This window comes from Catharus ustulatus, chromosome 10 (assembly GCF_009819885.2).
Source record: "Catharus ustulatus isolate bCatUst1 chromosome 10, bCatUst1.pri.v2, whole genome shotgun sequence".
Classification (NCBI taxonomy): Eukaryota; Metazoa; Chordata; class Aves; order Passeriformes; family Turdidae; genus Catharus; species Catharus ustulatus.
The window spans coordinates 22,830,365-22,858,094 of NC_046230.1; the positions used below are offsets into that span (position 1 = coordinate 22,830,365).

At 43.4% G+C, this 27,730-nt stretch overlaps 1 protein-coding gene across 5 annotated transcripts in view; it reads left to right on the forward strand.

Moving 5' to 3' along the window:
- MECOM (MDS1 and EVI1 complex locus) overlaps positions 1 to 27,730 on the forward strand; it is a 329,403-nt gene that overhangs the window by 288,976 nt on the left and 12,697 nt on the right. The window contains exons 4-10 of one of the 5 annotated variants that reach the window (XM_033069199.1): positions 3,596 to 3,698; positions 5,432 to 5,648; positions 8,624 to 8,771; positions 9,765 to 9,921; positions 16,167 to 16,551; positions 18,607 to 18,694; positions 21,479 to 21,505. In XM_033069199.1, the coding sequence (XP_032925090.1) occupies positions 3,596 to 3,698; positions 5,432 to 5,648; positions 8,624 to 8,771; positions 9,765 to 9,921; positions 16,167 to 16,551; positions 18,607 to 18,694; positions 21,479 to 21,505 (1,125 nt within the window). Of the gene's footprint in view, positions 1 to 3,595; positions 3,699 to 5,431; positions 5,649 to 8,623; positions 8,772 to 9,764; positions 9,922 to 15,188; positions 16,552 to 18,606; positions 18,695 to 21,478; positions 21,506 to 27,730 lie in introns of all 5 variants that reach the window. The other 4 variants (XM_033069198.1, XM_033069196.1, XM_033069197.1 and 1 more) reach the window with 4 other exon arrangements.

The window sequence follows — 27,730 nt, forward strand, 5'->3', positions numbered from 1 at the left end:
TCTGACCTGTGGTGTGGGCAGGCACAGAGCACTGATGAGCCAGGCCTCCCCCAACTTCTCCCCACCTCGGACCCCCTGAACTTTGAAAGTGTTTCCAGACCTGAATCCGATTTTGCTCTTCCTACATAAACTGTAGTCACACACTGTTGATCCCAGGGCATGTGAAATGAGCATCTGGACTTTGCTTTTATTTTTTTTTTCCCCCTCCTCTTCTGGTCGTTCCTCTCCTGTACAGAAGCTCTTCCTATGCTTGTTCTCAAGCAGTTCAGGTTAAGTAAAAAAAAGTTGGTTAATGGAGCAGGCTCAGTCAGCTGGAGAAATGATAGCCAGAAAATTGAAACCTTTCATTAATTACAGTAGAGTCAGGACTGTGCACCAGAAATCTTCCAGCTTTGCAATTGAAAAATCCACCTATTTTATGATAGCATTTCCTAATACAAAAATACTGCCCATGGTAGTGGTGCTGTTCTTATAAAACACCAGCAGCCCTGTGGAGCTGGGGGGGAATTTGTGAGGTTTCCTCATCTGGGGGTTGCAGGACCCCCCTTCCCCTCCCCACCTGCCCTCAGTCATCTGCTGCTGCCTCAAAATTCAGGCAGCGTGGTTCACTTCAACAGTTGGCTTCTCACTTTTTCCCAGACAGGGTAATTCCAGGAGGTTTTAGGTGGGAAGAGCGAGGAAAAAAAAGCTTTCATGTGAAGTTATAAGGACAGCTCTGAAAATCAGAATAAATTTACCTGCAAGATAATTTTGGTTTAAACTTCAATGTGTTTTATTTTAGATTCTCACTGCAATGCAAATTGATGTAGAAATGGTTAGTGCAGGTGAATTTTTTCTGTACATACAGAAATTTTATAAATTATTTTAATGATAATTAAAGTTACTACTCTAACCATGCGAAAATACCAAGCTGGAAATCTGTTGTTTTGATGAATGTTAGGTCTGAGATACAAAATAAAGAAACATTACTCAACTTTAAAAAGTGACTTTTTAAAAGCACTCCTCTTGTTTCCCAGCTGAGGAAGAGGGAAGCTGGCCAGGCAGCTTCTGATAGGTAGCTGGATCATCTCTGTATTTTTAAATACCAATGCAGACAAGACAGCAGTCTGCAGAGCGTGCTCCCTGTTCAGGGATGTCCCACAGCTGCAGGAAAGCTGCTGCCCTGTCCTGGGCTCCCCCAAGAGAAGCCATGCTCCCCAGCCCCTGTGAACAAGACCCTCTTTATGCCCCAATCCACGTGTCCTCAGTCTGGGATGGGAGGTGAAAAGGTCTGTCCAAACACCTTTGATGGGACAGGGAAAATACCAGAGGAGGCTCCACTGGGGTTTTTGTTCACTCCTTGGTGTGGATGCAGCACCAGCCCAGGAAGAACAGCGGCGTTTACCTGACTGGGGAACAAAACCTGGGAGCAGGAACTTTGGCAGAGTCCCTCTGGGATGGTGGAAATCCTTCCTGGCTCCGTGGTGATCCTGCTTCCACCCCAGGATGGAGGTCTCCAGAAGTCTCTTCAGTCAGTGTGCACATATCACTATTCCACATATTATTTTCACCCCAAACCAGCCAGCAACTGGACCTGTCTTCCACAGACCTGACTGCAGCTTCCCTTTCAGCTATGCAGAGTCCATTATTTTTCTGGAATTAAAAATCCACTTCTCAATACATTTGTTGTAACAAACGGAAAACCAAGCATTGCTTGCAGCAAATTTTCACTGGATGTGGCACTGTCATCAGGTTTATTTGCAGGAGGTAAAAGCTGGCTTCATTTAGATGTGGTTTTGATGGGATGAGCTGTGTTGCCTCAGTGCAGCCCCAGCATGCTGAAGCCCACCAGGAATCCTTTAGCACTGACAGCAGCATTGGATCCACAGGGGTTGTGGTACCAGATATTTGCCTGGCTGCATGAGAGATATGCACAGGACACTGCCAGGCTCTCTTGACCTCCAAAACACTCAGTGGAGTTTGAAATCCCCTCGATAAGAGATACAGATGGGAAGCCCAAACAGTCCAGGCTGGTGGTTTGATGATGGTGGTGAGGATGAGGAGGAAGGGTGGATCACACACACATAAATTCCTTCTCCTGGCTTTTACAGGGAAAATTGGCCACAAGCAGGGGGTTGTGGCACTGGTACCTTGTGCCTGATGTGTTTTTCCAGCACTTCTGTCACCTGGTGAGGGGTGAGCACTGGGGTGTGGGATGAGCTGCCCTGGCAGCCTCCACTGCCACTCCCTGCACTGCTCTCTTTTGGGACAAACTGGAGAGAAAAAAACACCCAAAATCCGAGGAAATGCATCCAAACCCGATATTTTTAGGAATTTATTCCTTATCCATGGGCACAGCTAGTGCAGGCAGGAAGGATTAGGCTGTACAGCCACCTCCTGGAGGACACCGGTATGTGCTGGGGAGTGCTGCTCTGTGTGTGCCTGGGCAGGGACAGCACCCACCAGGGCTGACAGCCCACGTGTGACCGGGCAGGGGAGGCACCCACGCACCTCCAGACACCTGTGCCTCCCTGTGACCAACTCATCTGTGTGCCTTTGAACACTGGAGGTGATTTGCTGCCTCCCTCCCCATGCGCTGCAATGAGTGTTGAGAGTTTTTTGGGAGAAAACCCTTTAAAAATGCATTAGTCTGAGAAAAAGCAAAGACATCATTTTTTTTTAGCGTAGGAAACATAGCTGTCATGTGGTTTTGTTTAACAAGGCCTGAGGAAGTTACTAATATTTATTTGAGCTGCTTCGTGGAGCTTTTTAGTGCTCTTCACGTTTCCTGCTGAGACAGAAAGCAGCCAGATGGATTTTGGGAATTTCCTTTCTCCTGGTGCTGGTGTGTGCTTCCTCTGGTGCATGGACCCAAGGGAGGGTGTTCCCCTTGCCCTCCCCCATTCTGTCTCCCCAAAGGGCTCCTTCCCACAGCCCAGCATCACCTGTATGAGGGGACAAGGTGTCACAGCCAGAGCCACCACCAGCAGCTTTGGCTGCTCATGGTGTTTCTTCATCCAGGACTGATTTTTGCCTCGGTTTCCACTTGAAGCTAAGAAAAAACCAGGTGCACTGGTTCTTACAAGCTTCTCTCCTCACAGCTTTTTGGACTGTGTATATTGTTGGAACAGGGGCTGGATGCCTATGGTTTAACCAGCAGCATCTCCTCATGTCTGCTTCAGAATTATAGAAACATTAAGACTGGAAAAGTCCGCTAAGACAATTGAGTCCAAGCATTGAAGTTGCTTTAGTACCTTTTCCCAGTGCAACAGGAGTTCCTCCCCTCACCAGGATCACTCAGGGACTGCTTTATGGCTGCTCTGTACTTGGGTTTGGTATAACTCAGCAGACAAGTTGCTGGTGATATCTGCAGTCATCACAGAGCTCATTTTGCAGCAGAGGCTGTTGAAAGCAGCCCTTTTTATCCTCTCAGAGCCCAAAACACGACTTCTGGGTTGGAAGGAGCAGACCTGCCATGGTCAATCAGCTCCTCTCCAGTAGCACATCATGAGGTCTGCCACACTCACCTGCAGGGGTTGATGATGCTTTGCCTGTTGTGGTGCTTACCTTGCCTTTTCTTCCTGTTTATTTTTTTTATTATTTTTTTTTCCTCCAGATATTCTACAGAGTGGTAGCAGATATTGAGCCAGGAGAGGAGCTCTTACTGTTCATGAAGAGTGAAGATTATTCACATGAGACAATGGCTCCAGACATCCACGGTTAGCCTCTTCTTACTGTTTCATCTGACAGAAAGTATCACTGGAATCAACCCAGGATTTGGGCAGATTTTTTCCTTCTGTTGAAATCTGGGATGGCTTCATTGCAGCCAGGAAGGAGACCTAGACTGTGCTTGCATTTGTCCATCTTCTGCCCTTCTGTTCCTGATTGAAACTTGATGGTTTTGTGGGGTTGCAAAAGAAGAACATCCATGTCCTTATATCAAAACTTTGCTGCTCCTGCAGGACACGTATGGGTCCTGGTTATAGGTTATTTTATGTCATTTAACCAAACAACTGTGACCTTGAAAAGAAGAAATCTGTCAATGTTGCTGTCACTTGTGGGGACATCTCAGACATTCTTACACCTCACACTTGTCCTTTACTCATCCCACACACAGATTCTTCATCTGAAACTTCTGAGTTGTTGCTCAGATTTGTCCCCCAGTCTCCAAAATTTCCTTTAGCTGTGCTGCTGTTGGGCAGTGTGTTATCAGCCACAGGGAGAACTGGGTGTGGGATATCTGCTTAATGCCCAGCATGTTGCAGTTTATGCCAAGAGTGACATTTAACAAATTTTCAGGGATTCAGGGACAATGCACAGGGAAGGAATTATCAGTCTCCACTTTCTTGTAACTGCTTGTACATTTAAAGTAGTATTTCTTGTTCTCTTAAGAAAACAGTGGGGATTTTACATTCATTCCCATTTGGTTTTGTGATTGGGTTTTTTTCCCCAGGGGTAACTTTGTTTAGTTATTGCTGAAGGTGTCCCCATGGTCAAGTGGCTATTGTACAAATGACACCAGAGGAAATCTCTGCAGTCACATGCAGGATCATGTCCCACAGGGCTGATTTAGAAGCAGACTGAGCCAAAATGTTGCTCATGGACAGCCAAGAACAGAGCCCCATGACACTTTCTCTGGATCAGCTCAACTGTCAAGTAGCAACCAAGAACATTCATTGGGGATTCCAGCCAGTGCCTTTCTGACTCAGAGCCTCAGGGCATTTATATCTGGAACCAAACCAGGGTGTCTGGCTCCTCGTATGGACCAACAGTAGAAAATGCAGTAGAAAAAAAACCATTGTGGGATGATCTCCAAATTTGTTTTTTGGGGGATTTTCTCCAGCTAATCTATTCTTTTGCAGGAATTACTAGTTAAGGGAATGAAGTACTCAATCCAAAGTTATACTTTATTGATATTCTACTTTTCAGTTATAAATTGCGACCAATCTTCTGAAATTTAAAGTAAAGAATTTAATTTCATGTATCTGGCTTACTTTGAACAGGGCTGGGTGCTGCAGAAGGACTGTGATGAAAATGAAGAGGCTTTTAAAAACTCTAACCACCCTTTTGGCTATTTTAGATGCTGGTGTTTGTGTCTGAGTCAGTCCCTTTCATTGAGGATTGCAGAGACTGGCAGTCTTTGCTGGATATCCATGTTAGACCCTGAATAATTCCATTTAGGGTGGTATTTAAACACTTGTCCTTGGTATTTAAACCTTTGTCCTAAACCAGTGTTAGGGATTCCTGTAGGATGTCACCCAGGCATTTAACATGGAATCAAAGCATTATTATAAAGCATTCTTAAGAATCCTCCTTTCTTTTGAGGTTCTCCTCTTCTTTTATTGAGGGGCAATTTGTTAACCACACCATTACCCAGCTTCTGGTGGGGTGGTGGTTAGAAATGAGTGAAAACTGAAGTGGTGTCCCTGTGCCCACCCCCTGTGTGTTGCAGAGGAGCGCCAGTACCGCTGTGAGGATTGTGACCAGCTCTTTGAGTCCAAGGCTGAGCTGGTGGACCACCAGAAGTTCCCCTGCAGCACACCTCACTCTGCCTTCTCCATGGTGGAGGAGGACTTCCAGAAGAAGCTCGAGAATGAGAGTGACCTTCAGGATGTGCATGAAATCCAGGAGTGTAAAGAGTGTGACCAAGTCTTCCCAGACTTACAAAGGTAGGAGAAGGTGCCTAAAATGTCATTGAATGGGGCAGATTCTCTGATGGCTTCAGCTGGATCATGCAGGGCATCAGAACCTGATAAATTCACTTTCTACAAAAACCAAAGATGAGGATGAGCAGGATTTCTATGCCAGCTGGTGGTTTATGGTATAAAAAGCAATAGAGTCTAAATAAGTCAGAAATTTGGTCCTTGTGCTTGAAGTCCTTAGTGAGGACCTTAGATTAAGAGCTGGAACTTTTGCTAATCAGGTCTGAATTGGGCTGATTACAGTGAAATCATAGGAGAGGTTCTACTTCACATCAACTGAGGTCTGGGTTCCTTAATCTTAGGTAGAAATAATTGGAAACATCTCTGAGTGTTGTTCACTGATGTTACCAATATCGTCTTTGCAAACAAGGCATTTTGGTTAGAGATGGACTCTAGATGTTAATAAATATGTCTGTATGTTGATGTTAATTTTTAGCCCTATGGTTATGAAACACCAGGGTTTTTTGTTTTCTTAAATTTATCTCTCTGTTAAAACAGATAGACTTGTGTACAAAATCCACGTAGAATGTAAACAGTGCAACTTTCCTGTCACTACAGTTTATGTGATTACTTAAAACACAATATTGCAGTGCAGATTATCAGCAAATTTTGCAGGCTGCTGGAATTTTTGCAGCACATCCCTTTAACAGATTCACCTCTTGGTGATTTCCTGACCTGGGGAAGGATAACCTCAACCAATGCTTGATAGTAATGTTGAGATATCTCAATAGCAAAGTCCTGGGCCAGATGCTCTTCTGAAATGGGGCGGTGGCTTTCACAGGAAGCTGGTTTGTATCCAGGATCTCTTGTTGTCAGTGTCTTAGCATCATTCCCACACTCCCATCCTGTGCTCTTTATTTCCCACGTTGTGTGGGCACTACCAGAGTGACTGTGAACTGCCCCTTTTCAGCACAGCAATGTGTGAATCATTTGCCCCTTAAAAACTGGCTTGTCAGTTTAGAATATTTTATGTATTTCACAGAAATCCTCACTAGTCCAGGATCTCATGGTATTTGTTGGAGGTTAGCATGGTTTGCTGCATGCCCAGAGCTGGTCCTTTAAAATAATTGGATGCTCCAGGTGCTGGTTCTGCAAGATTGAGCCCTCTCTCCCAAAACAGAAATGTTTCTTCACTCTTTTCCATGGAGCAGCTACCCCACCATCATGTGGGGTGTCTCAGATCAGCAAATGATCCTTGCACTTGGACAAAACTAATGACACTGAAATTGAAACATGATGTGCCAAACATCACTCCCCAGCGTGGGTCACCCTGCTGAGCAGGAATTTGGGCAGGCACAAGGTCTTGTTCATTGGCTGATGTTGGGCAGTGTGTGGCTCCATCTGTCTGATTTTCAGTCTGAGGGGTTGATTCCAAGGGGCTGATGGGGGCAGATCAAGTCAGAAGAATTTCCAGCAGCCTGGGTGAGGCAGGATGCTGGTCTGTGAGGTTTTTGCATGTTGGGAGTTGCTCAGTGTTAAAGTTCTTGTTGCCCTGTGAATGAGAGGATGATATCTAACATATGGGAATCATTGAGGAAATGTAAATTTAGCTTAAAGTATTAAATATTGAAGAGAAAGGGCAGAAAACAAAGAACAAGTCATCATAAATAGATGGGCAGTACTGTGAGAAAGAGTGAAAAATGAGAGTGAATGCAGCTGTCCTCTGAACTTCTGAATTATTGAAAGGCTCATACAGCACACAGACAGCTCACTGCAAAAAAGTGCCAAAGTGTGCTATATCCAGATTATATAAAGCAAAAGGCCCAAATGAGCTGTGCTTGAGGGTGTGAGTAATGACAAGGAGAAATACCTGAGCAGGAGGATGGGGGTGTTGGGTCCAGCAGTGCCCAGTGCTGGCAGCTGCTCATGGAGCCATGGCAGAGACCAGGAGCTGCTGCCACAGCCAGGGACAAGAATGTCTTTAGGTCTTATGGAATTTTTTTTTTATGTGATGTAAAGTCAATTGTTATAAAGGTATTAGGAGGAGAAGCCAGAATTATTTTTTCCACCCCAGAAGAAGAAGAGGGGTAGAAGCATGAAAGCCATTGCCTGTGGCTGAGAATGGAGGTGGCTGTTTAAGGCTACACAACCCAAACAAGGCTGTAACCCCAGCAGGTTTTGTCACTGATTCAGCTTCATCCTAGGTTAAAATTCCCACTTTCCAGTGGGTTTTCTATGAATTCACTCTTGCATTATATAGTGATCTTCCCTCAAGCACTGGTGTGAGTTATGACTCTGTATGTGACCAAGATATACAGGTGTTTAGAAACACATATTTGTTACAAATGAATGATAATTCAGAGACAAAAATTAATTTAAAGATGTGCAACAGAATTTAGGGGGACATTGACTATTCTGATAATAGACTGAATAAGCCACTGAGAAATGAATGACTAAACAACCACACAATTGCACACAGTTAATAACAATAATCAAGAATAACTTCAGTAGAGGTGTACCTTATCTCCAGGCTTCTTAAACTCATCCTGTCCTACTCCAGAGGAGCTATTCCTCATCCATTCCTGCTGTAAGAAAAATTGACTCCCATCAAAGGAGTGGATTTATAGCAGGTGGTGGCATCCAAGGTGTGTTTAGAGGGAAAGTCATAAGGCAGAAATAATTCAGACTGCAGGGAAGAATTACCAGAGTGAAATACTGAGGGGTGTATGAAATAATCTCCTTGGGGAGCGATGGCAGCAGCATCTCCTGGCGCATTTGCAAGTGGCCTGGCAAAACATGAGAGGATGTGTTATTCTGGTAGGGAGGAGGACATTCTGCCTCCTGGCTGGGGTGAGCCTGGAACTCACAGGACTTATTTCTGTCAGGATTGGGCCTTTGGGGCTGTTCAGGTTTTTTTTTTTCTTTTGGCTGTAACTATGTGCTCTGCTCTCTCCTCTTCCTATAAACCCACACCTCACTGAGCCCTGTTCCTGTTTCCACAGCCTGGAGAAGCACATGCTGTCACACAGCGAGGAGAGGGAGTACAAGTGTGACCAGTGCCCCAAAGCTTTCAACTGGAAGTCCAACTTGATACGTCACCAAATGTCACACGACAGCGGGAAGCACTACGAGTGTGAGAACTGTGCCAAGGTACAGTGAATTTGTAGGCTGCCTGGTGCTTCTTGTGCTGCTGGAGGCAGGGCACTGTGGAAGTGGGGTGCCCCAGGCTGGGATGCAGGAGGGCAAAGGGCTTCTGCCATGCTCCAGGTGGTTTCTGAAGGGTTTTCACCTCTGCTTTGAAAATATGTTATTTTTCTTTCCCTTTTGGTTTGGAAATGGCTGTGCAGTCTGAAATGGGCACTGATGCTGGATGCTGAGCATCCTTGAGCTCAGGGGTTGGCTCCTTGAGAGGATTGGTGGGGTGTAAGAGGGTCAAGGAGGGGCAAGAACCCCCAGGGAAACACACGGCAGAGGATTCCCTAGGCTACTGCTGCTATATAAATAAAAAATAAACAACAGCAATGCACCCCATGCATTGAGAGTACACCTCTTATCTCTAAACCATCTCCATCACTTCCCAGCACTGGGTTTGCTGTGGGGATTATTTGTATAGGATGTGGTACTCTGCAGTGCTTTTTATCAGATTCCCAAAGCTTGGCCATTTTGCATGAGGACTTACTTGGTTTTAGGTAGATTTGCTACTATAATGGGAATTTCATATTGAGCTGACACTCACAAGATGTTACCAAGCCCTGGTTTCCAGCTCTGGGTTGTGTACAGGATTACTTCTTGTCACAAATTCAGGTATCAGTATAAAGTATTTCTATTGCAGCAATGCTTAGAGGTTTCAATCAGCCACATTTTCACTCATTTCCCATGAAGTCCCTGACCTCAAATGTGCCATTTCTAATGGCAAAGTCAAATGCATCTTCTGCAAAGGCATTAACAGACCCACACAATTCTTGGGTGATCCTGGGAAACTGAGGCCCCTTCCTGCAGGCACAGCTCCCATTGCTATTAGCAAGGGTTTTAACCTTAGAGTACTCCCAAAAATAGCCCCAAGGTTTGAATTTTAAAAGGCTGTTGTAATAACTGGCTTCTTGTGCAGTCAAGTTTCTTGGTTAATCAGTACTCATTTCCTAGCAGGTTTTCACGGACCCCAGCAACCTCCAGAGGCACATTCGTTCCCAGCATGTGGGGGCCCGTGCTCACGCTTGTCCAGAGTGTGGCAAAACCTTTGCCACTTCTTCAGGCCTCAAACAGCATAAACACATCCACAGCAGTGTCAAACCTTTCATATGTAAGTCTTCAACTAAACCTCTTTGATTAAGTGTTGTTTCTCTTGCATAAAGCAGCGCAGTCTGGAGCGGGAGGTTGTGTTCTGCTCCCTTTGAATTTCCCACCCTGTGTCACGAGTTCTCAATGAGTTCTGGCTAATCTGTGGTCCAATGCAAGGAGTTATTTTCATGTGGTTTTCCTTTTCAGACAGACACTGTGTGCTCTGTAAATGTACCTGCTGTCCCAGGGATGTTTTTCCATGCACAGATGCAAAGTGAGGAGTGGGATTTAGCCAGAAGGAGCCACCCAGGCTTGGGGGCTGCAGCCTCATTGCTCTGGGCTGGCTGCTCTCCTCCTGCTTTGGGAGCAGATTTGGGCTGCAGAGTCTCCACAGCAGATGCCATGACTTTTGCTGGAGTTGGAAAACAAATCTCAGAGGCAATGAGATTCATCTTGCCACCTTCCTCGAGGCTCCTCTCCATGTCCCAGGTTCAAGGACTGAGTGGAGCTGTTAGATCTTCACTAACAGCTTCTCCAGCAATGAAACTTGCCTTGGATGTGAGCCTGGCTCTGTGCTGGGTTTAAATGGGATCCTCAGCACCTCACAGGTTGCCTTTGCTGCTGAGCCAGACCTGCTTGGGAAGGGTGCAGGTTGCTTTCCTTCCCTTTCACCGGGGAAGCAGAGGCAGAAAATGTTTTAAAATATTGTTCTTGGTAGTGCTGCTGTCCACCACAGCCTTTTCAGGAACCTGCTGTGACTTGAAAGGTACCTTGACCATCTCCTCTACTTGTCTGCTAAACCTCTTCTTCTTTTGCTGCTCTCAACAATAATTTACTGAAATATCTGCACCACATCTGTGAAAAACATTGACTAATATATTTCCTCAAGAGGAGGAATATTGGCTTAAACAACTTGTTTGTAAAAATCTGTAACCTGCTGTTGGGTGAGTAATACTTTTGGTTTGGACTCCTTCAATAAGAAAATGCATAAGTAGATCCAATATTAAATATAGCTAATAATTTTTAAAGCTGATTGCAGATTAAATGATTGCACTTAATTAGAAAGCAACTTCTGGTTAGGTAAAGACTCCTCCTCCTATTTCAACACCTTGCATGGAAGTCTCTGAGTGGAACCTCCCATGAATGAACTAATCTCTCAAATGCTTTTTGCTGCTATTTTTCATGATAAATCAAAACAACAACTGGTATTCTTCACATGTAGCATGAGGGATGAAACCCCATGGAGCAACCTACAGATAAATGCTGTGTAATCACAGAACAAAAGGGATTGGAGACCACATGTTTGGTTGGCTTTGCTGAGCCATGAGAGGGAGGTAGGGTCACCTAGAGCAGATATCTGCTTTCCAGCAGAAGGCCACACACCAGGATTTACTTGTACCACTCTGTTTATGGCAACTGTCTCTTATTACAGTGTGCCGCCCAAGCTTGAGTGAAAACTCACCAACACTAAGGTAATTACTCACTGCCTTCACAAAATCTCCAAATAGAAACCACATGCCATAATAGACTGAACATATTCTAAATAGTACTTACAGTAATTTTTTTAATAAGCAGAAAATATGCAAACTTAACTGCTGGCTAATTTGGGGTCCAGAGACAATCACTATACAGAGTGTGCGTAGGCACGAGATTAATTTTTTTGCAATTTTTGAGGCAGATTGGGGGTTTGTGTTAAACCTGGGGCCTGTAGAGCAATAAAAACTGCAAGGAGCGAAGCTTCTCTCATAAGTTAGTTTCTTAAAAGTATGGCAGTGAGATTTAAAGGGTGTAATAAGGTGTAACAGCAGAAATCAAACCCAGCTTCTGTTGCTTTCATACATGGAAACAATTAAAGTTGATAACCATCCCCCATCTACTAAAGTTTAAGTCATGTAGTGAAAAGGAGGTAGATCCTAAAACACAAATTTATCTGAGGTGTCCTGGCTCTTGGGAATATCCAAGGAGGTGTCAAGGTCAGTTTAGACAGAGTCTCCTCCAGAATCCTTGTGCCATTGGGTGTGCCCATCACTGATGCTGAGATGCACACAGGCTTCAGGAAAAATACTCCAGGGAGCAAGGGCTTCCACCTGGGCACAAAATTTCTCTGCCAGCCCTTAGAGCCTGTGGGTTCAATAGAATGTTGCCTGTTAAATGCAAGAGGCACCTTGAGCAAGCAACACCTCATTTAATAGTCTTAAATAACTTCAGTGCTCAAAAAGGTAAATTGTTGGTACAGCTGTTAATTGTTTGCTGAGATTATAATAAAAAATATTTATTTATTTTAATGGTATTGCTATTATTGATTGAATTTAGTTTAAAAATATAAGATAAAAATATAAGATCAAATGCATTTAGTCAAATTATTAATTTGTATTTCCCTTTATATCCTGTAAGGATATCTTAAAAGTTTAAGTGCATATTTTTGCCTTTCTCCAGAGTAGAATATTTATTGATTCTGTTAACTTTGGAATATATTAACAGAGAATAATAGTTTAATAAGGTACCACCATTCTCTAAGGGAGAGCTTCCCAGATTTTAGGGAGACTCAATCTGTGCCAATACCCCTCTTTTCAGTCCTTTGCCACTCCAGCCAACCTGATCAAAGCCTTATCTTTAATAAAGCCATGTGAATAAGAAGCAGGACCTCAACACAACCTGGTAGAAGACCAAAAGTCCACAAAACATGATTTCTTTTTAAATCACAAAACATGATTTCTTTTTAATTCCACAATAGCCTGTCCTTGGAAATGCATGCATTTGAGATATTTCTTTTTCTGGAAAAATACATATGGTCTATCCTGCTTTACACATGGGAGAGGACTAGATTGATAATATCTAGGATGGAGCTTTTGTGAACCCATGGATGCAACACTCAAGTCACCATTTGGGTCAGTTTAATTTCGGTTTCTGTGATCAACGTGATGGGAGCTGGGGGAAATTGCTGTGTAAAGTCTCAACAGTGAAGGTAAGGGGCCTGATTCTGTACCCTGGAGTGTGGAACAGAAATTTTATGCCTGCAATTAGGTTAAAAATAGGAGAAAATTCCAGAAAAAACAAAATGCAAAAAAGAATGATAAATAATTCTATATAAAATAAAAATTATATCTTTGTTAAATAGGCAAGTAAATTATTTTTTAAAGGAACAAAATCTACTTAGCAAGAGAAATTCAAGCATTTTCAAGAAACTAGAATGATCTCATCCTTCTTGTCTCTCTTATTTCTTTCTCTTCGATAATTTTTTCCTCTCTATTTTTCACTTTATTTTTGATTTTCTCCCTCTTCTTTCTTGCCTTTCCTTGTGAATGAAGATTTCCAGCAGGAACAGTAACTGATACACAGAAACAAGCCCTCTTCCTGAATTACTGCACTGCAAATTTCCTGTGTTTGGGGCTGATCCTGCACCGTTTACCCCACGAATTGTCCCGGGGATGTCAGTGTGGCATGTGAGCAGGGGAAGAGCGGGTGCACGGGGCAGGATCAGGCCCAGGAACAATAGCAGCATTGTTGGAGAGGCATGGAGCAGGCTGCTGAAGAGGTAAACAGTTAGGGGATGACAACAAGCAGTGGAGTTTCTCAAGGGCAGGGATTTGGAGGAGCAGGAAGGTTAGCGCGGCCCCGGTGCGAGTGGAAGTTAGAGGACGTGATTGCAGTTCATGGGAACCAAGAGTGCAGGATGGGATACATTCAATTCAGTTTCCTCTGCAGGCTTAAAATAGAGCCATTGTAAATTATGTCAGACTGTCTCAAATCATGAAAATGATTGTTAAAAAGGCCTCGGAATACACAATGCGTATTGTTGTGCGGCTTTGATGTGTGAAAGATGAGAGTTTATGATATAACACAACTTAAATAAAAATAAAGTGGCCACATGCTTTTTCCTGACTGGGGAAAAAAAAAAAAAAAGATTTATTGCAGAGGGATAACAGTGCTTCTGGTAGTGGTGCTGCCTTGTTTTCAAACAAGTCTGAGGCTGATACTCTTAGAAGCAAGGTGCAGACAAATTTTGGTATAATGAAGAGCACAAGACACAGCACAGCTTTAAGAGTTACCTGATGCTCCTGCTCATCCAAAGGATGCCAAAAAGGGACATAAAAAGGCACTGGGGAACTAAGCATTGCCCTCTTCCAAGCCCCACTTGTACTTACAGACTCTTGGTTGCTGCCCCAATTTGCTCCCTAAGGTTTATAGCAGCCAGAAAATCAGGATCCTGCAAAATCCTGTTTGCCTCAGCGATGTGATTGACTCTGCCACTTGGAAGGTTGCTGGAAGCTGAGCTCCAATATGTCACAGGCTAGATCAGGCCCTGACTCAAGGTAGATCTGCTCCCTTGTGTGTTCCCAGGCTTTCTCCCAAATGCTGCATTTGTGAGACTTTGATCTGTGAAATCGTTCTCATCCCAAGGTGTTTAAAAGGGAATTCATCGGGCTCTTACTGAGCATTAGACATGCAAATAAAGAGATTTTCATTCTTGAAGGAACTTGTTGTTGAAATATGGTCTATCTTGTCATGTGCAAGAGACAAATAAGCAATATCAAGACTAGGAGAGTTAAGATGTGGAATTTAGAGTTACAGCATCCCAGGCACCTGTAAGCATTGTATGCACTACATGAATAGAAATGCCTTGCACATATGAGAGTACTGAGTTTTTCCAGGCTCCAGCTGGACTTCCATGAGTTCAAATTTTTCATTGTAAGTGTGGAAAAAAATGTTTGTGACAATTATACTTGGAAATAGGAAAAACCTGGTTGTCTCCTCCTTCACCTCTTTCCTATTCTTGCAGAGTGAAAGCTCTGTGAGGCAGCTTCATTTCTATCTGGTCCTGCAAATATTTATTTTAATGATTCATTTCCACATGGGAATAGTGACATAAATGGATACCATTTGAAGGCACCTGTGCTCTCACACAGGAGCACTGTGGGTTGGTGTGGGGTCACAGCACGGGGTCGTGGCTCTGGGGGGCTCTGGGGGATAATGCAACGTGGGATAATGGCACTGAATGTGCAGCACCGTGCAATGCAAAGAGCAAACGAGGAGAGCGTGTCTTTTAGTGATTCCAGACCTTTTCTGCTTGGATGGAGTGGGTTTTGGTGCTGTCTTCTGACATTTGTCTGCTGGGATGCCTTGCTTTGGAGAGTACATTTGCTTTTGTACATTTGTGCACGCAGACCTCTCCCTACGGCTTCCTCATTGACACTTGGCGGGTAAAAAATGGTGTTATTTGCACAACTTTGAGGGTGGGGGCGATTACCACAAAGCCTGAGATGTGTTGTTGTTGTTGTTTACATACAGGTGAGGTCTGCCATAAATCCTATACTCAGTTTTCAAACCTTTGTCGTCATAAGCGCATGCATGCTGATTGCAGAACCCAAATCAAGTGCAAAGACTGTGGACAAATGTTCAGCACTACGTCTTCCTTAAATAAACACAGGAGATTTTGTGAGGGCAAGAACCATTTTGCAGCAGGAGGATTTTTTGGCCAAGGCATTTCTCTTCCTGGAACCCCAGCTATGGATAAAACGTCCATGGTTAATATGAATCATGCAAATCCGGGCCTTGCTGACTATTTTGGAGCCAATAGGCATCCTGCTGGTCTTACCTTTCCAACAGCTCCTGGATTTTCTTTTAGCTTCCCCGGTCTGTTTCCTTCAGGCTTGTACCACAGGCCACCTTTGCTACCTACTAGTTCTCCTGTTAAAGGACTTCCGAGCGCAGATCAGACAAACAAAAGCCAAAGTCCCCTCATGACAAATCCTCAGATACTGCCAGCCACCCAGGATATTTTGAAGGCACTAAATAAACAACCATCAGTAGGGGAGAATAAGCCAGTGGAGCTTCAACCAGAAGGGTCCTCTGAAGAGAGGCCGCATGAGAAACTCAGTGACCAGTCAGAGAGTAGTGACCTTGACCTTGACGATGTCAGTACCCCCAGTGGCAGTGACCTGGAAACCACCTCGGGCTCTGATCTGGAAAGTGACATTGAAAGTGAGAAAGAGAAATTTAAAGAAAATGGTAAAATGTTCAAAGAAAAAGTAAGCTCTCTGCAGAGCCTGGCGTCAATAAATAATAAGAAAGACCACAGCAATCATTCCATTTTCTCACCATCCTTAGAGGAGCAGACTGCGGTGTCAGGAGCGGTGAATGATTCTATAAAGGCTATTGCTTCTATTGCTGAAAAGTACTTTGGTTCAACAGGACTTGTGGGGCTGCAAGACAAAAAAGTCGGAGCCTTACCTTACCCTTCCATGTTTCCCCTCCCGTTTTTTCCAGCATTCTCTCAATCAATGTATCCATTTCCTGATAGAGACTTGAGACCGTTACCCTTGAAAGTGGAGCCCCAATCACCCAGTGAAATTAAGAAGATCCCAAAGGGAAGCTCTGAGTCTCCCTTTGACCTCACCATAAAACGTAAGGAGGAGAAGCCACTCACTCCCATCCCCTCAAAGCCAGCAGCCCCCTCTGCATCCAGCCAGGACCAGCCCCTGGATCTCAGCATGGGCAGCCGAAGCCGAGCCAGCAGCACCAAACCCGCCGAGCCTCGGAAGAACCACGTCTTTGGAGAGAAGAAAGGAGGAGACCTGGAGCAAAGGAAAGCTTCTGAGTCCTCCCTGCAGCACGCCAGGCCCACCCCGTTCTTCATGGATCCCATCTACAGGTAAAGGACTCTCCGCTGCCTTTCAACATCCTTTGGTTTTCTAGGGCTGCCAGGGCTGCCACCCTGTCCCCTCCCAGCATCCCTGGAGGTGCCATTGCACTGCCAGGGTGACCCACATGCTGACCTGCACATCCCTCCTCTCATCCAAGTGAGCCACAGGATGGGCAATGCTGTAATTAGCAAGCCCTCATTGCCAGGAGTCATTAACCTGCATAGCTTGACATGCAGAGGTTGAATACATTCTCTTACCTGTAAATGAGTTGGCACCAGTATTGAATGTTTGTTTATTTGATGTGTATTTTATGTTGTTGACTTGCCTGAAATTAATTTTCTTCCAAAACTCTGCCTGCTCTGGCTTCCCCTGGAGATGACAGTGCCTCTCCCCAGGGTACTCCACTTTGCCACGCCTCTTGAATTCAAGAGGAGTTTCTCACAAGTACAACAGAGAAATGCATTGACCCTGAGGTGTACTGAAAGTATGGAAATTGAGAATGATTTCTGCCCTTTTTTACCATTATTTGAGGTCGATTTCTTCAGGCATTTCATTCAATTTTAGGCACAGTAACCTTGTGTGCACAAAGCCTCACCAGTGGGCTCCTTAGCCATGGAATCATCACAGAAAGCTTGGGTTGGAAGGGGCCTTAAAACTCATTTAATTCCAACCCCCTGCCATGGGCAGGGACACCTTCCACTCCACCAGGCTGTGCAGATCCCCATCCTTGTGAAATCCATGGGTGCCTCACTGTTGGCTTTGGAAGGTGCACACTGTCAGTGAGCTGAGATTTTAAAAAGAGTGGTAAAATCCAGACCTCCTGATGTTTCCCAGCAGAACTGAGATGGATCTCACTGGGATGTTAACTTCACCTGCACCCTGTGTGTGTTGGCCCCCCTTTGCCCTTTCTGCTCTTATATCTGTAACGAGTCAAAGTCATGCATCTAAATTAGTTTAGAGAAATATTAGCCATAAAAATATTTATCTGTAATAAAAATGACTGATTTTACAACCTCTTGTTAAGAAAAAAAGGATATTGCCATGTAAATTATGTTAATTTATTACTTTGTCTGAAAAAGAAATGCTGTGGGCAAGGTTTTTGGAGAGTGCTGGGGCATAAGACAACAATTCTGCATTATGAAGAAACAGGATATGTTGCTATTTACTGAGATGGTTTTATTCATGCCAGATTGATATCTGTGTTAAACCGTAAGTTTTCTTTGCGTCATATTCACTTAAAATGCCTGAAGCAGCGGAAATAATGATCTGTGTTTTATGGTCCTGCATTACCAACTAATTAAATTGCGCTGCAAACTCCCCTGCCCAGGGCAGAGGGGTTGGAACTAGATGATTTTTAGGTTCCCTTCCAACCCAAACCATTCTGTGAGCCTACATTGCTGTGATTTTAGTGAAATCTGTACAAATTCTGGCAGCACAGCTCAGTTATTACTGAGCCTTCCTTTGCCATGAGTTACCTCTACATGTGGACAACACAATTCATCCATGGAACCATGCACAACAGTAACAGAAAAAGCAAAACTCTTAAATTTCTGTGCTATTTCTGAATTATCCGTGCTGGGTTTTGCTGCCATGAGTGAATTGCAGGATTTGTTGTGGGCACCTCAGATTCAGAGTGCTCCTTGACCTTAGATGTGCAGGGGAGGTTTCCAGGTGTGGACAGATGGCAAGGGACCCTTTGCTCAAGTCTCTCTTGCCTGGAATTCCTCTCCTCTTAGTGCTGAGATGATTAGGTGCCTTATTTCTTTATAAATAAAGTGCTTGGTAGTTAGTGACTGGTATTATAATGGTTATCAATCTTTTATATGGGATTATTGCCTATATAAATGTTATAATCTGCTTTAAAGGTGATTCCCAGCCCCACCCTGGCAGTAATGAGCTGTGTGTGGGAATCAAGACTTGAGTGTCCTCCCTTATCTTTTACTGTTATCTCCTAGGAACACATTTCTTGATGTGTAATTGCCTGTTTTAAACCTGAGTAGCTGTATGATTATTAATATCTGAGACTGATTCATCACAAGCAAATCTAATTTTAACATTTACAGAGTAGAAAAAAGAAAGCTAACTGACCCACTGGAAGCTTTAAAAGAGAAATACTTGAGACCTTCCCCGGGATTCTTGTTTCATCCACAAGTAAGTATTTTGGGAATTTTGATGTTGTAAACAAGCCTGTTGATGCTTCAAAGCAGGTGCAGAGAAATGAATGCAGTCTTAGTCATTTTTGGATTTCCTAAAGCACACAGTTTTTGCTGGACCATTGTGGTGGAAAAGCGTAAGCATTGTTCTGAGCTTCTTGATGTTTTGCAGATGAAACAACATGTTTTGATTATAGAGGAAGCCAGAATCGAACTTAGTGTGTCTTTTAGAACCATTTTCCTCCAAAACCTTAATGTAGCCACCAACATTTGCAGCCACTCGAATCTTCAGCACTCTCCTGTGCTCTGAGCAAGGAGAGTCAGAAGTGACTCAATGCAGATTCACAGTAAGGCCAGCAAAGCTGAGCATCCCACTTCAAAAGGGATTTTATTGTGTTTAAGGACTCTCATAAAAGAGAAAACCTTTCCACCTGATGTTTCCAAGCCTCATAGTGTAAATGCTCCACAGTTTCTTTGGTAGCTGCTGTGGGCTGCAATGTGTGCAGTGTGTGCAGGATCCCTGCTCCTCCATTCCTGAAGAGAGACTTTATGAGGGCTGCTGTTCACAGACCACAATCCTGGATGAAAAACATTTAAGAGTGTGTCCCAAAACAGTTTAACAACTGTTATGTGTATGTGCTATAGGAAGAAGATTGGTGTGCAGACTATACATTGCCTTTCTCCACCCTCATTTTGTCTTCGTCCTCCTTGCTCAAGGAGATTTTACTGAAAATCTCAGTTAAATCTTACACCTAAAATAAAATGCTGTGTAGTATTTACAGATTGAACTCCTTGCTGATTGTGGGCTATTTCATCTTAGTAATGACACCCTCTACCCATGCTGTATTTTAATTTTAAGCTCACGACCATGAGTTACTGTCTCTGGTTCAGGTTCCTCTAAATTTCCAGGCAAAACAGCCCAATTATCTGCTACTAATTGCTTTTTTTAAAAAAAATCTTTTTCCAATGAAGTCCTAAGTTGTTATGTACTAACTTGCATGGAATATATTCTGAAATATGGCACTGCAGAACTGGGAAGAGCAGCTGGTAGCATACATGGCTGCAGATGCACAAAAACACCCCTTTCCAATTTCAATGTCTGAACAAAGTGTTGGGATCCAAGTATTAAAGTATTTAGTAGTATTTACATGTTGTAAGTATTTATGACATTATGTAGGTATTTATAAGCATTAAATAAGAATTTTAAGATGTGTTAAAATTACTGAGAATTTAAGTGCAAGGTTTAATAGCAGCTTAACACCTCCTGCTGAGTTACCTTAAATAAGGTAAATCTGCCCAACTGGCAAAACAAGTGAAAATTCCCCTTTAGTAGCAGACAGTGCTAATGCACAAATACACAAAGGACCTCAATCTGCTTTTTGTCCCTGCTGTAAAATAGGCTGGTTCCTCCCCATCGAGTCAATGATTCTGTTAGAGCAGCTAAGGAGCTGTAAATTACGAGTAAATTATTTAAATGAGAGCATTTTAGATACCTCATTGATGGAGAGAGCAGGATTATTTTGCTTAGTGTTCAGAAGCTGTTCAGAGTCTGTAACTCAGAGGGGTTTGGTGCTGTTGGATTTGGGGGTTCTGAAGCTGTTGCTGCAGGTTGGACTGATGCCAGTGGTAGCTGGGGTGGTCAGTGGGTGGGAAAGGGGCTGCTGCTGTAAAATTCACAGTTTGGAGTTGGGCAGGAAAGGAGTTGGATATTCTTCCATGTAGGTTTGTGTGACTGAGTTACCTGGGGAGCTGGGACTCAGGTGAGGATGTGTGGGTGAAATGGAGACATTGGGCATTTCCCTGTTAATGGCAGGGGTGTCAGGCTTCCACCTTTCGTGTTTTGTCCCAGGGGGTTGTTGAATCTCTTGTTGGTGGCCCAGGAAGGTCCCAGTGCTGTCCCCAAGGGCAGGTGGGAGGGCTGGCTCTGCAGAACCCCCTCCTCCACATTTCTCACTGAGCAACAAAATAGAGAGCCCATGGCAAAGCCTGGCTCTGGTTTTATCACGTACCTGAGTGAGAGGGATAACATCTTTAACTTGGTGTGAGCTGGATCGATACAGAGGTCAGGAGTGTAACAGGCACTAAGGAACATTGTAAAAGAAATCCAAACCACCAGCACATGTCCTGTCAAAAAAGTAAATGTCAAAATGCTTTCTTGCAAACTTTAATAGAACAGAAAGGAGCCTCCTGTTTGCAAAGGCAGAATCTGGCTTGGTGTTTATGGAGGGCTGGGGAAGGCTTCCAGAAAAGCTGTTTTTCCTTTATAGTCCTGTTCACCCCTGTAAAAGTACAGGTGGGGAGTGCTCCGCAAGTTTTCATTTTCTGATGGCAGGATTTAAAATATTTACAAACTTATTGCTCATGCCCTAAAAGCTTGTGGTTTTGATGTTGAATTTATTCTTGAAAATTACCATCTCAGGGACTAAGAATTTATTATTTCTTAACTGGATAATATGACAGCAAACAGATGGATCTTTCAAATCAGTTTCTGAAATAGAATTTACAGACATAAACCCTGAAGTCTCTATCCTATCCCTAGCTGGGCAAAAATTCCTCCTCATGCCCAAAAGCTATGAAAATTAGATAATTTAATGGCATTTCACGATAATTTGCCATTACAAAGATTGTATTTCTTAGGAAGAGATCACCCCTCTCCAGCAAATAATTCATAAAAAGATATTTTAATTAGTATCTTTAAATGAAATCTTAATAAGTAGATTGATTGCAATAAGGATTCCAATGCAGGAATAATGTGTTGTTTTTGTTTCAATTTTGCTCCCAGTTCCAATTGCCTGATCAAAGAATTTGGGTAAGTTCATTGCTTATATTTTTGATTTAATCACTGTGAAATAAATTGCATAAGAAAAATATAATATGAAAGATAACTTACCTCTCAATTATGGAGCATGCCACTCTTTCCTACAGGGTCTTGCAGCTTAGCAGATAAATATGCTCTTATGTCAAATTGGCTTTATTTTTACATTCCTGATCCTGCTGATTTGGTTTGGTGAAGGCAATGGGAGCTTTACCTGAGTGAGGGTTGCAGAATGCAGTCTTTGTTTATACATGACTGAAATTGTTCCAAGCTGTTTGCCTTCAGAGATTGCAGTGAAATTTTCAGGCCGAAATCTTGTTAGATTGCAATAGTTAATAAATATTTAATCTACATTAAAATACATTAAAATGGAGGATTTAATATTTTTCTCTCACTTGACTTCAGTGGGAGTTAGTCACTTAATAGTCACTTAAATAGCTTTGAAATTGTGAACCTAATTGCTCATTGCAGTGCTTAGAGCAGAAATAAAACACCCATTTATTTGCTGTGTTTAGGTCAAATTTGTCCTCTGTGTATACTTACATCATCCTCCTTACACGAACAGGAATTGTGCTTTTAGTGCACTATGGGATAAATTTAGGCTTTCTCTTCTATTTTTACAAAACCTTATTTTAATGCATCTGAATTGTTCATGAGAAGAAAAAGAAAAGAGCCACAGCAACTGCTTTTGCAGATGCAACTCCAAACCCGCCGTGCTTTTCTCTCGCACCGCTGGCTCAGCTGCAGCGCCGAACCCGTAAATACTTGTCCCAGATTTTCCCAGCCTTTGGGCTTTGGAGGGGAGAGCTGGAGCCAGGAGGCAGGGCTGGGGTCCTGGCTCGCTGCTGCTCATCTCTGTGACCTGGACTCATTTCACCAGGCCAAGCCAAAATTCTACTCAGTGAGCGCTGGGATCTTCTCCTGCTCCTCCACACATGTGTCCCTGCACGGGGCTCTGCAGGAACCCTGCAAGTGCTGCCCCTGCAGATGGGCTCTGAGCCCTGCCCTCTGCTCTCTGCCCTCCCTGGCACACTTCTAGAGCAGTGCTGGGACTTTACTTTGTGTGCACACCTCGATTTCAATCCCACTTTCTTCCTGGGAAGAGCTTTTTCACACAGCTGCAAGGATGCTCTGGAAGCCTGAGCTGGAATGAGTTGAGCAGGCACTGAAGGAGTCCTGAGAGCACCCAGAGGGGCTGCAGGAGCTCAGCAAGCAGGAGGTGGGGTTAGATGCCAGGCTTGGACAGCAGGGGAGGTGGTTCCCAAATATTTTCTTTGGGCAATTCATTGTAGGACATGAAGGGGCCATAAGCAGTATTCATGATTTGATCCAGGCACTCTTAATCCTGTGCTCTCAGAAAAGTGGCTCTGCTTCAGCAGGTTTGGGAAGTGGAAAAACCCAGTGCAGTCTGTTTCTTCTGTCTGATTTCCTTGGCTTTGGCTTAGTCCTCACATTTCCATCATCCTACTCCTTTTGTGAGTGTGTGTCTCCTGGCCGTGCTCACGCTTTGAGCAGCTCCAGCAGAAATCGGTGTTTAAAACAAGAAGTGACTGAGCAGGATGCTGATTCATGCATGAATCTCCAACTTGAGAGATTTGGTTATGTCACACAAACCTTTCCACCTCAATTCCCAGTTGCATGTGCCACATATTTCAAGATTAATTGAGATTGTTTTTTCATTGTTTGGCAGGAGCCCTATGGTGCAAATCAATAGGCAGCACCCTCTTGGATAGATCAGGATTAATTTGATCTATTTATGCCATTTTGGTCCCATCAGGAGAAGGTTGCTCTAAGGAGGTTCTGTAGTTTTAGGCAGATATACGAAGAAGCATTGTAAATAATTAAAACAACTTTACAAATAAATGGGAAGGAATTTGGTGAGTGCCTTAACAAAACTTTTGTTTTACTAGGCTGATTTTTAGGACACGATCCATTCTGTTGACTGAGCTTGATCCCCACCAACTGCATCCATACAAACCCAGTTATTCTGCAGCCATACTGCAGATCAGCAGGAGTTTCTCGCTACTGCTTCATAAAGTTCAGCCACATGTGATAGGTCTCTTGAACGTGGATATAACTCAGCCAAGTTCCAGGGCTGGCTGTCCAAATACACACAGTTTCAAGACAACATGATTCACAAATTGCAGATTTTAGAGGCAGCATTATAACTTCAGCTGGGGGAGGGAGAAATCCTGCGCTTTAGCAGTTGGATTTTGTAGAGTTCCCCAAATAACAGTAGTAAAAATAGAAAGCAAACACTTGAACAGTTTTTTTTCCCATGTGGTCCGGCCATAAAGTCAGTTGTTTTTGTGATAGTAGCAATGAAGGAGTCACGTTTGTCAAATAGGAGGTCATGTAATTCATGACATTGTCTGCGAGATTATTTCATATCATCGGCTTATTCTTAAAAAGCAGCACCAGCAAACCTTCGCTTTATTTATGCCACTTTTTCTTGGGTGGGTTAATAAATTTTAAGACAAATGTTCAAGGCCCCTGCTGATGATATCTTGCCCGCTGAAATGTTTATAAATACTTGTTTTAGCCGATTATGGTAATGTCTGCATTTTTGAGTCGGAGCTGGGGAATTGTGACTGCACATTAGTTTGCGTCAGTCGGAGGTTAATAGCCTCTCAGGGAGGTGGGGGAAAGCTGCTTCCTTTTCCAGACATCTGGACACAGATAGAATCAACAACTCTTATATATGTAAATCAAAAGTTGCTGTTCTATATAAAACACTGTCATTCACTGATGGCAGATTAGGGGCGCACGTGACTTGTCCGTGAGGCAATAGCTGTATGTAAAATATGTAACAGGATCTCCTCCCTCTCCTGCCTCCTTGGAGAGCTTTCTCCATGGCCATGGCAATTCCACTAATCCAATCCTTGAGGTCAAGCAGTGCTTCCCCCCTGTGCCCCATTCAGGGATCACCACAGCCCTTGGGTGTTGGGTTGGGCTGCAGGACCCCCTGAAAGCACAGCTGGTGGTTTTAACCACACACCTGCCTTTCTGGTGGTCCCCTGGAGAGGGGAGGTGACCATGAGCACCCACCCAACCCCCAGGACAGACACCCTCACCAACACCTCTCTCCAGGAGTTTGGTGGCTTGAGCAGCATCTCCGTGGCCAACACAACTCCTGTGGAGGCAGGTTGTGCTTTGCCTTCAGTACTAACAGTGTTTGGAAGGAAGAAGAGCTACTTCAGTTGTGTTTCAGCTGGAAGAGGGAGTTTCATTGTGGAAGAAGGAAAATCATCTCCTGAGTTAGCATTTAGTCATTAAAAAAAAAGGACTGGGGGAAAGGGTAAGAACAAAACAGTGATTTTTACAGTGATTACCAGTGGTGTCACTGGGCCCTGAACTGTGACATATGTCTGTAAATGCCTTAGGAAGAAGGGTGAACAGGCTGAGAGTTTATTTACTGTGAGCAGCCAAATCCAGAACTGACTATGAGGATTTTGCAGAAAATTCAGAGAAAGCTGAGTTACCAGGATTAAAACAGCAATAGAAGTCAATAGAGTAAATACCCAGTAATACCAAGGGGAAAGTGTGACTTTTAACTCCTATCATTCAGGAAAAAGATCTTGAAGTTGGTAATCTTACGAAAATATCACCTGAGTGCTTAGCAGAAAGGAATTGAAAACATCATTATGTTGTACTGCCTTCAGGTCTTGAATACAGCTAAAGTTCCTCTGAAAAGGCCATAGTAGAATTAGAAAAGACACAGAAAAGTGCAACAATGATGATCACAGGTAGGGAACAGATTCCATTCAAAAAGAGTAGATTTTGATTTCTTGAGCTGGGAAAAAAAATGCCTGAGGGAGCTGTGCCCCAACCCCTTGAGCCCATGAATGGTGAGCAGAACCAGAATGAGGAATGGTTATTCATTAGTGATAACAATACAAAAAAAAAAAACAAAAAAAAAAAAACAAAAAAAAACCCCACAGAAAATATCAGGCAAAAGGCTTAGAAGGAACAAAAGCCAGTATCTTTTCATATGCAGCTAATTAAATTGGTGAACTCTCCTTGACAGAAATATAAATGGGTTTGAAAAGGTTTAGCCAAGTGAATGGGAGGGAGCACAGGAGATGTAACGGAGATGCAGCCTCCAATTAATACTCTTGCACCCCCTGTGTGGCAGGGGGGAGATCTGGCCCTTGCCCACCCTCCTGTGTGTTCCCTGCAACCACTGCCTGGCACCCAGCACCAGCTTCCAAAAGCTCACACCATAGGTTTAGAATTCCTGCTTGGTTTTGGTGTCTGAATTAGTCCTCAATGCAAAACCCCTGGATTTCTTAGTGCTCAGCTGGTATTTTGCAAGTAGACTGGTGAGCAGGGGCTGCCTGCCTGCACTGAAGGTGATGGACAGCAGGCTGTGGGTCAGGGCTGCAGGATTTCATGAGCTGTAAAATGTCCCCACAGCCCAGGAACCCATCTCACCGCAGGGATTTGCATCTTGAAGGCTCTGAGCACCAACACATTCCAGGAGTTCATAAAAAAAATGCCCCAGTTTTGGTTCTTGGGAGCCCTAACTCCAGCAGATAATACCAGCTATAATTATCCTGATAGCAGTGGAGTGACAGTGCCTTGGATCTGGGATCAGCAAAGCTGTGGGGCCAAACACCTCCCATTGGCGCTGGAGCAGTTCTTGAAAAACATAAATCATACCAGGTCACCACATAAGTCGGGCTTAAAAAAAAAAAAAACAACAACTAAACAGCAAAACAGCAAGCACAATAGTCATTCCTATGGTGAGAAACATATTTTTAGAAAGCAAGTAATACTTTAAAATAATTGGAAGTGCTCATGTTTCCTCTGGATGAGGGATTTAAGATTAGGTGCTGATTTCATACCTATTTTGGGACTGATGTAATCCTGGGGGCAGTGTTGGAGGTAGAGTTGATGTGTGTTGCTGTGCATGAAACAAGAGTCCACCTCAGTTTCTACTCTGCAAAATCCTGGAAAAAAGAACTAAAATAAAATCAGCATGACTAAGCCATTTTAAATGTAAAGGGGAAAGTAGTTGCTTTAATATATTACTGGCAGGCACCATGTGCATGAGAAATTGTGATCCAAAAATGATTTAAACCCACTAGATAATGAAATGGACTTGAATATTAAATATACATAAATAAAACATTTATTATACTTCTCAGTACCCTTATTATTCTTCACCATAAATATGTGATATCGTAACCCATGCACTGTCATGTCATTGCTAATCAGCCCGAAGGCCAAAGGGCATTTTTCATTCAAACCATTTATTTTCAGCAGTTGTAAAATAGATGAGTGAATTTTTGTGGGGAACAATTAGAAGGAATTAAAGGCAGTGGAACAACTGTTTTAAAAGCTCTAAGAATCCATTCCAGCTAAAGGAGAAGATGAAGTCGTATAAAAAGAAATATATGGTAATGTTGAGGTGTATGGGTTGATAATGACATCTCGGTGCTGAGATAGAATTACCTCCTCTCCCAGCAGCATCATCATTACATATCTCATGCCTGTGATCAGTACATGTCAAAATCCTTCATATTGACAAATGTGCTGTCCACTTGCATCTGTGGAGAATGTTTTAGCAGCTGAGTGATTATGAATCAAACCCCAGAGCTTACAGCCCTTGCTGCCTCGCAATGCTTTCACATTTGTTGCCTGACAAGTAAATGTATCTTGACTTCCCTCTGAGATTTTTTATTTTTTTTCCACCGTGTTTGATGAAAGACATTTGGCAAATTGGCAGTGGTACCCTGTACGTTGCAATTTGTACTCAGCATTAGGAATTTGAGCATGAAATGAGAGGGCAGGCTACAGGCTAAAGGGAAAAAACAACCCAACCCAAAGGCAGAGCTAACCAGTATGGAAACAGTCATGCCAGGAGACAACCGTGTAATTCTGCCAATGAAAATAAAATTAAATAAACCTGCAAAAATGCCCAGTTCTTCCAATTAAAATTTCAGTTTTCCAACAATCAGAGGAACCTTTTATGGATTTTGAAGAACAGTCTGTGGAGGTGTTCCAGCTGAGAGGGGTTCAACATCTTGTCTTTTATATAATTTCCTTCTTTGTTACAAGAAAGATCTTGCACAGGACTTGTGCTGTGGGTTTTGTGCTCTGTAGGTGAGAGTTTGGCTTTCCTTTTTTTCATTTGTTTGTGGTTTTATAGAGAGGTGGATGGTTATTCTCACCTGTCAGTTGGCTCAGCAGCATTCTTCAACTCTTCAAGTGGCA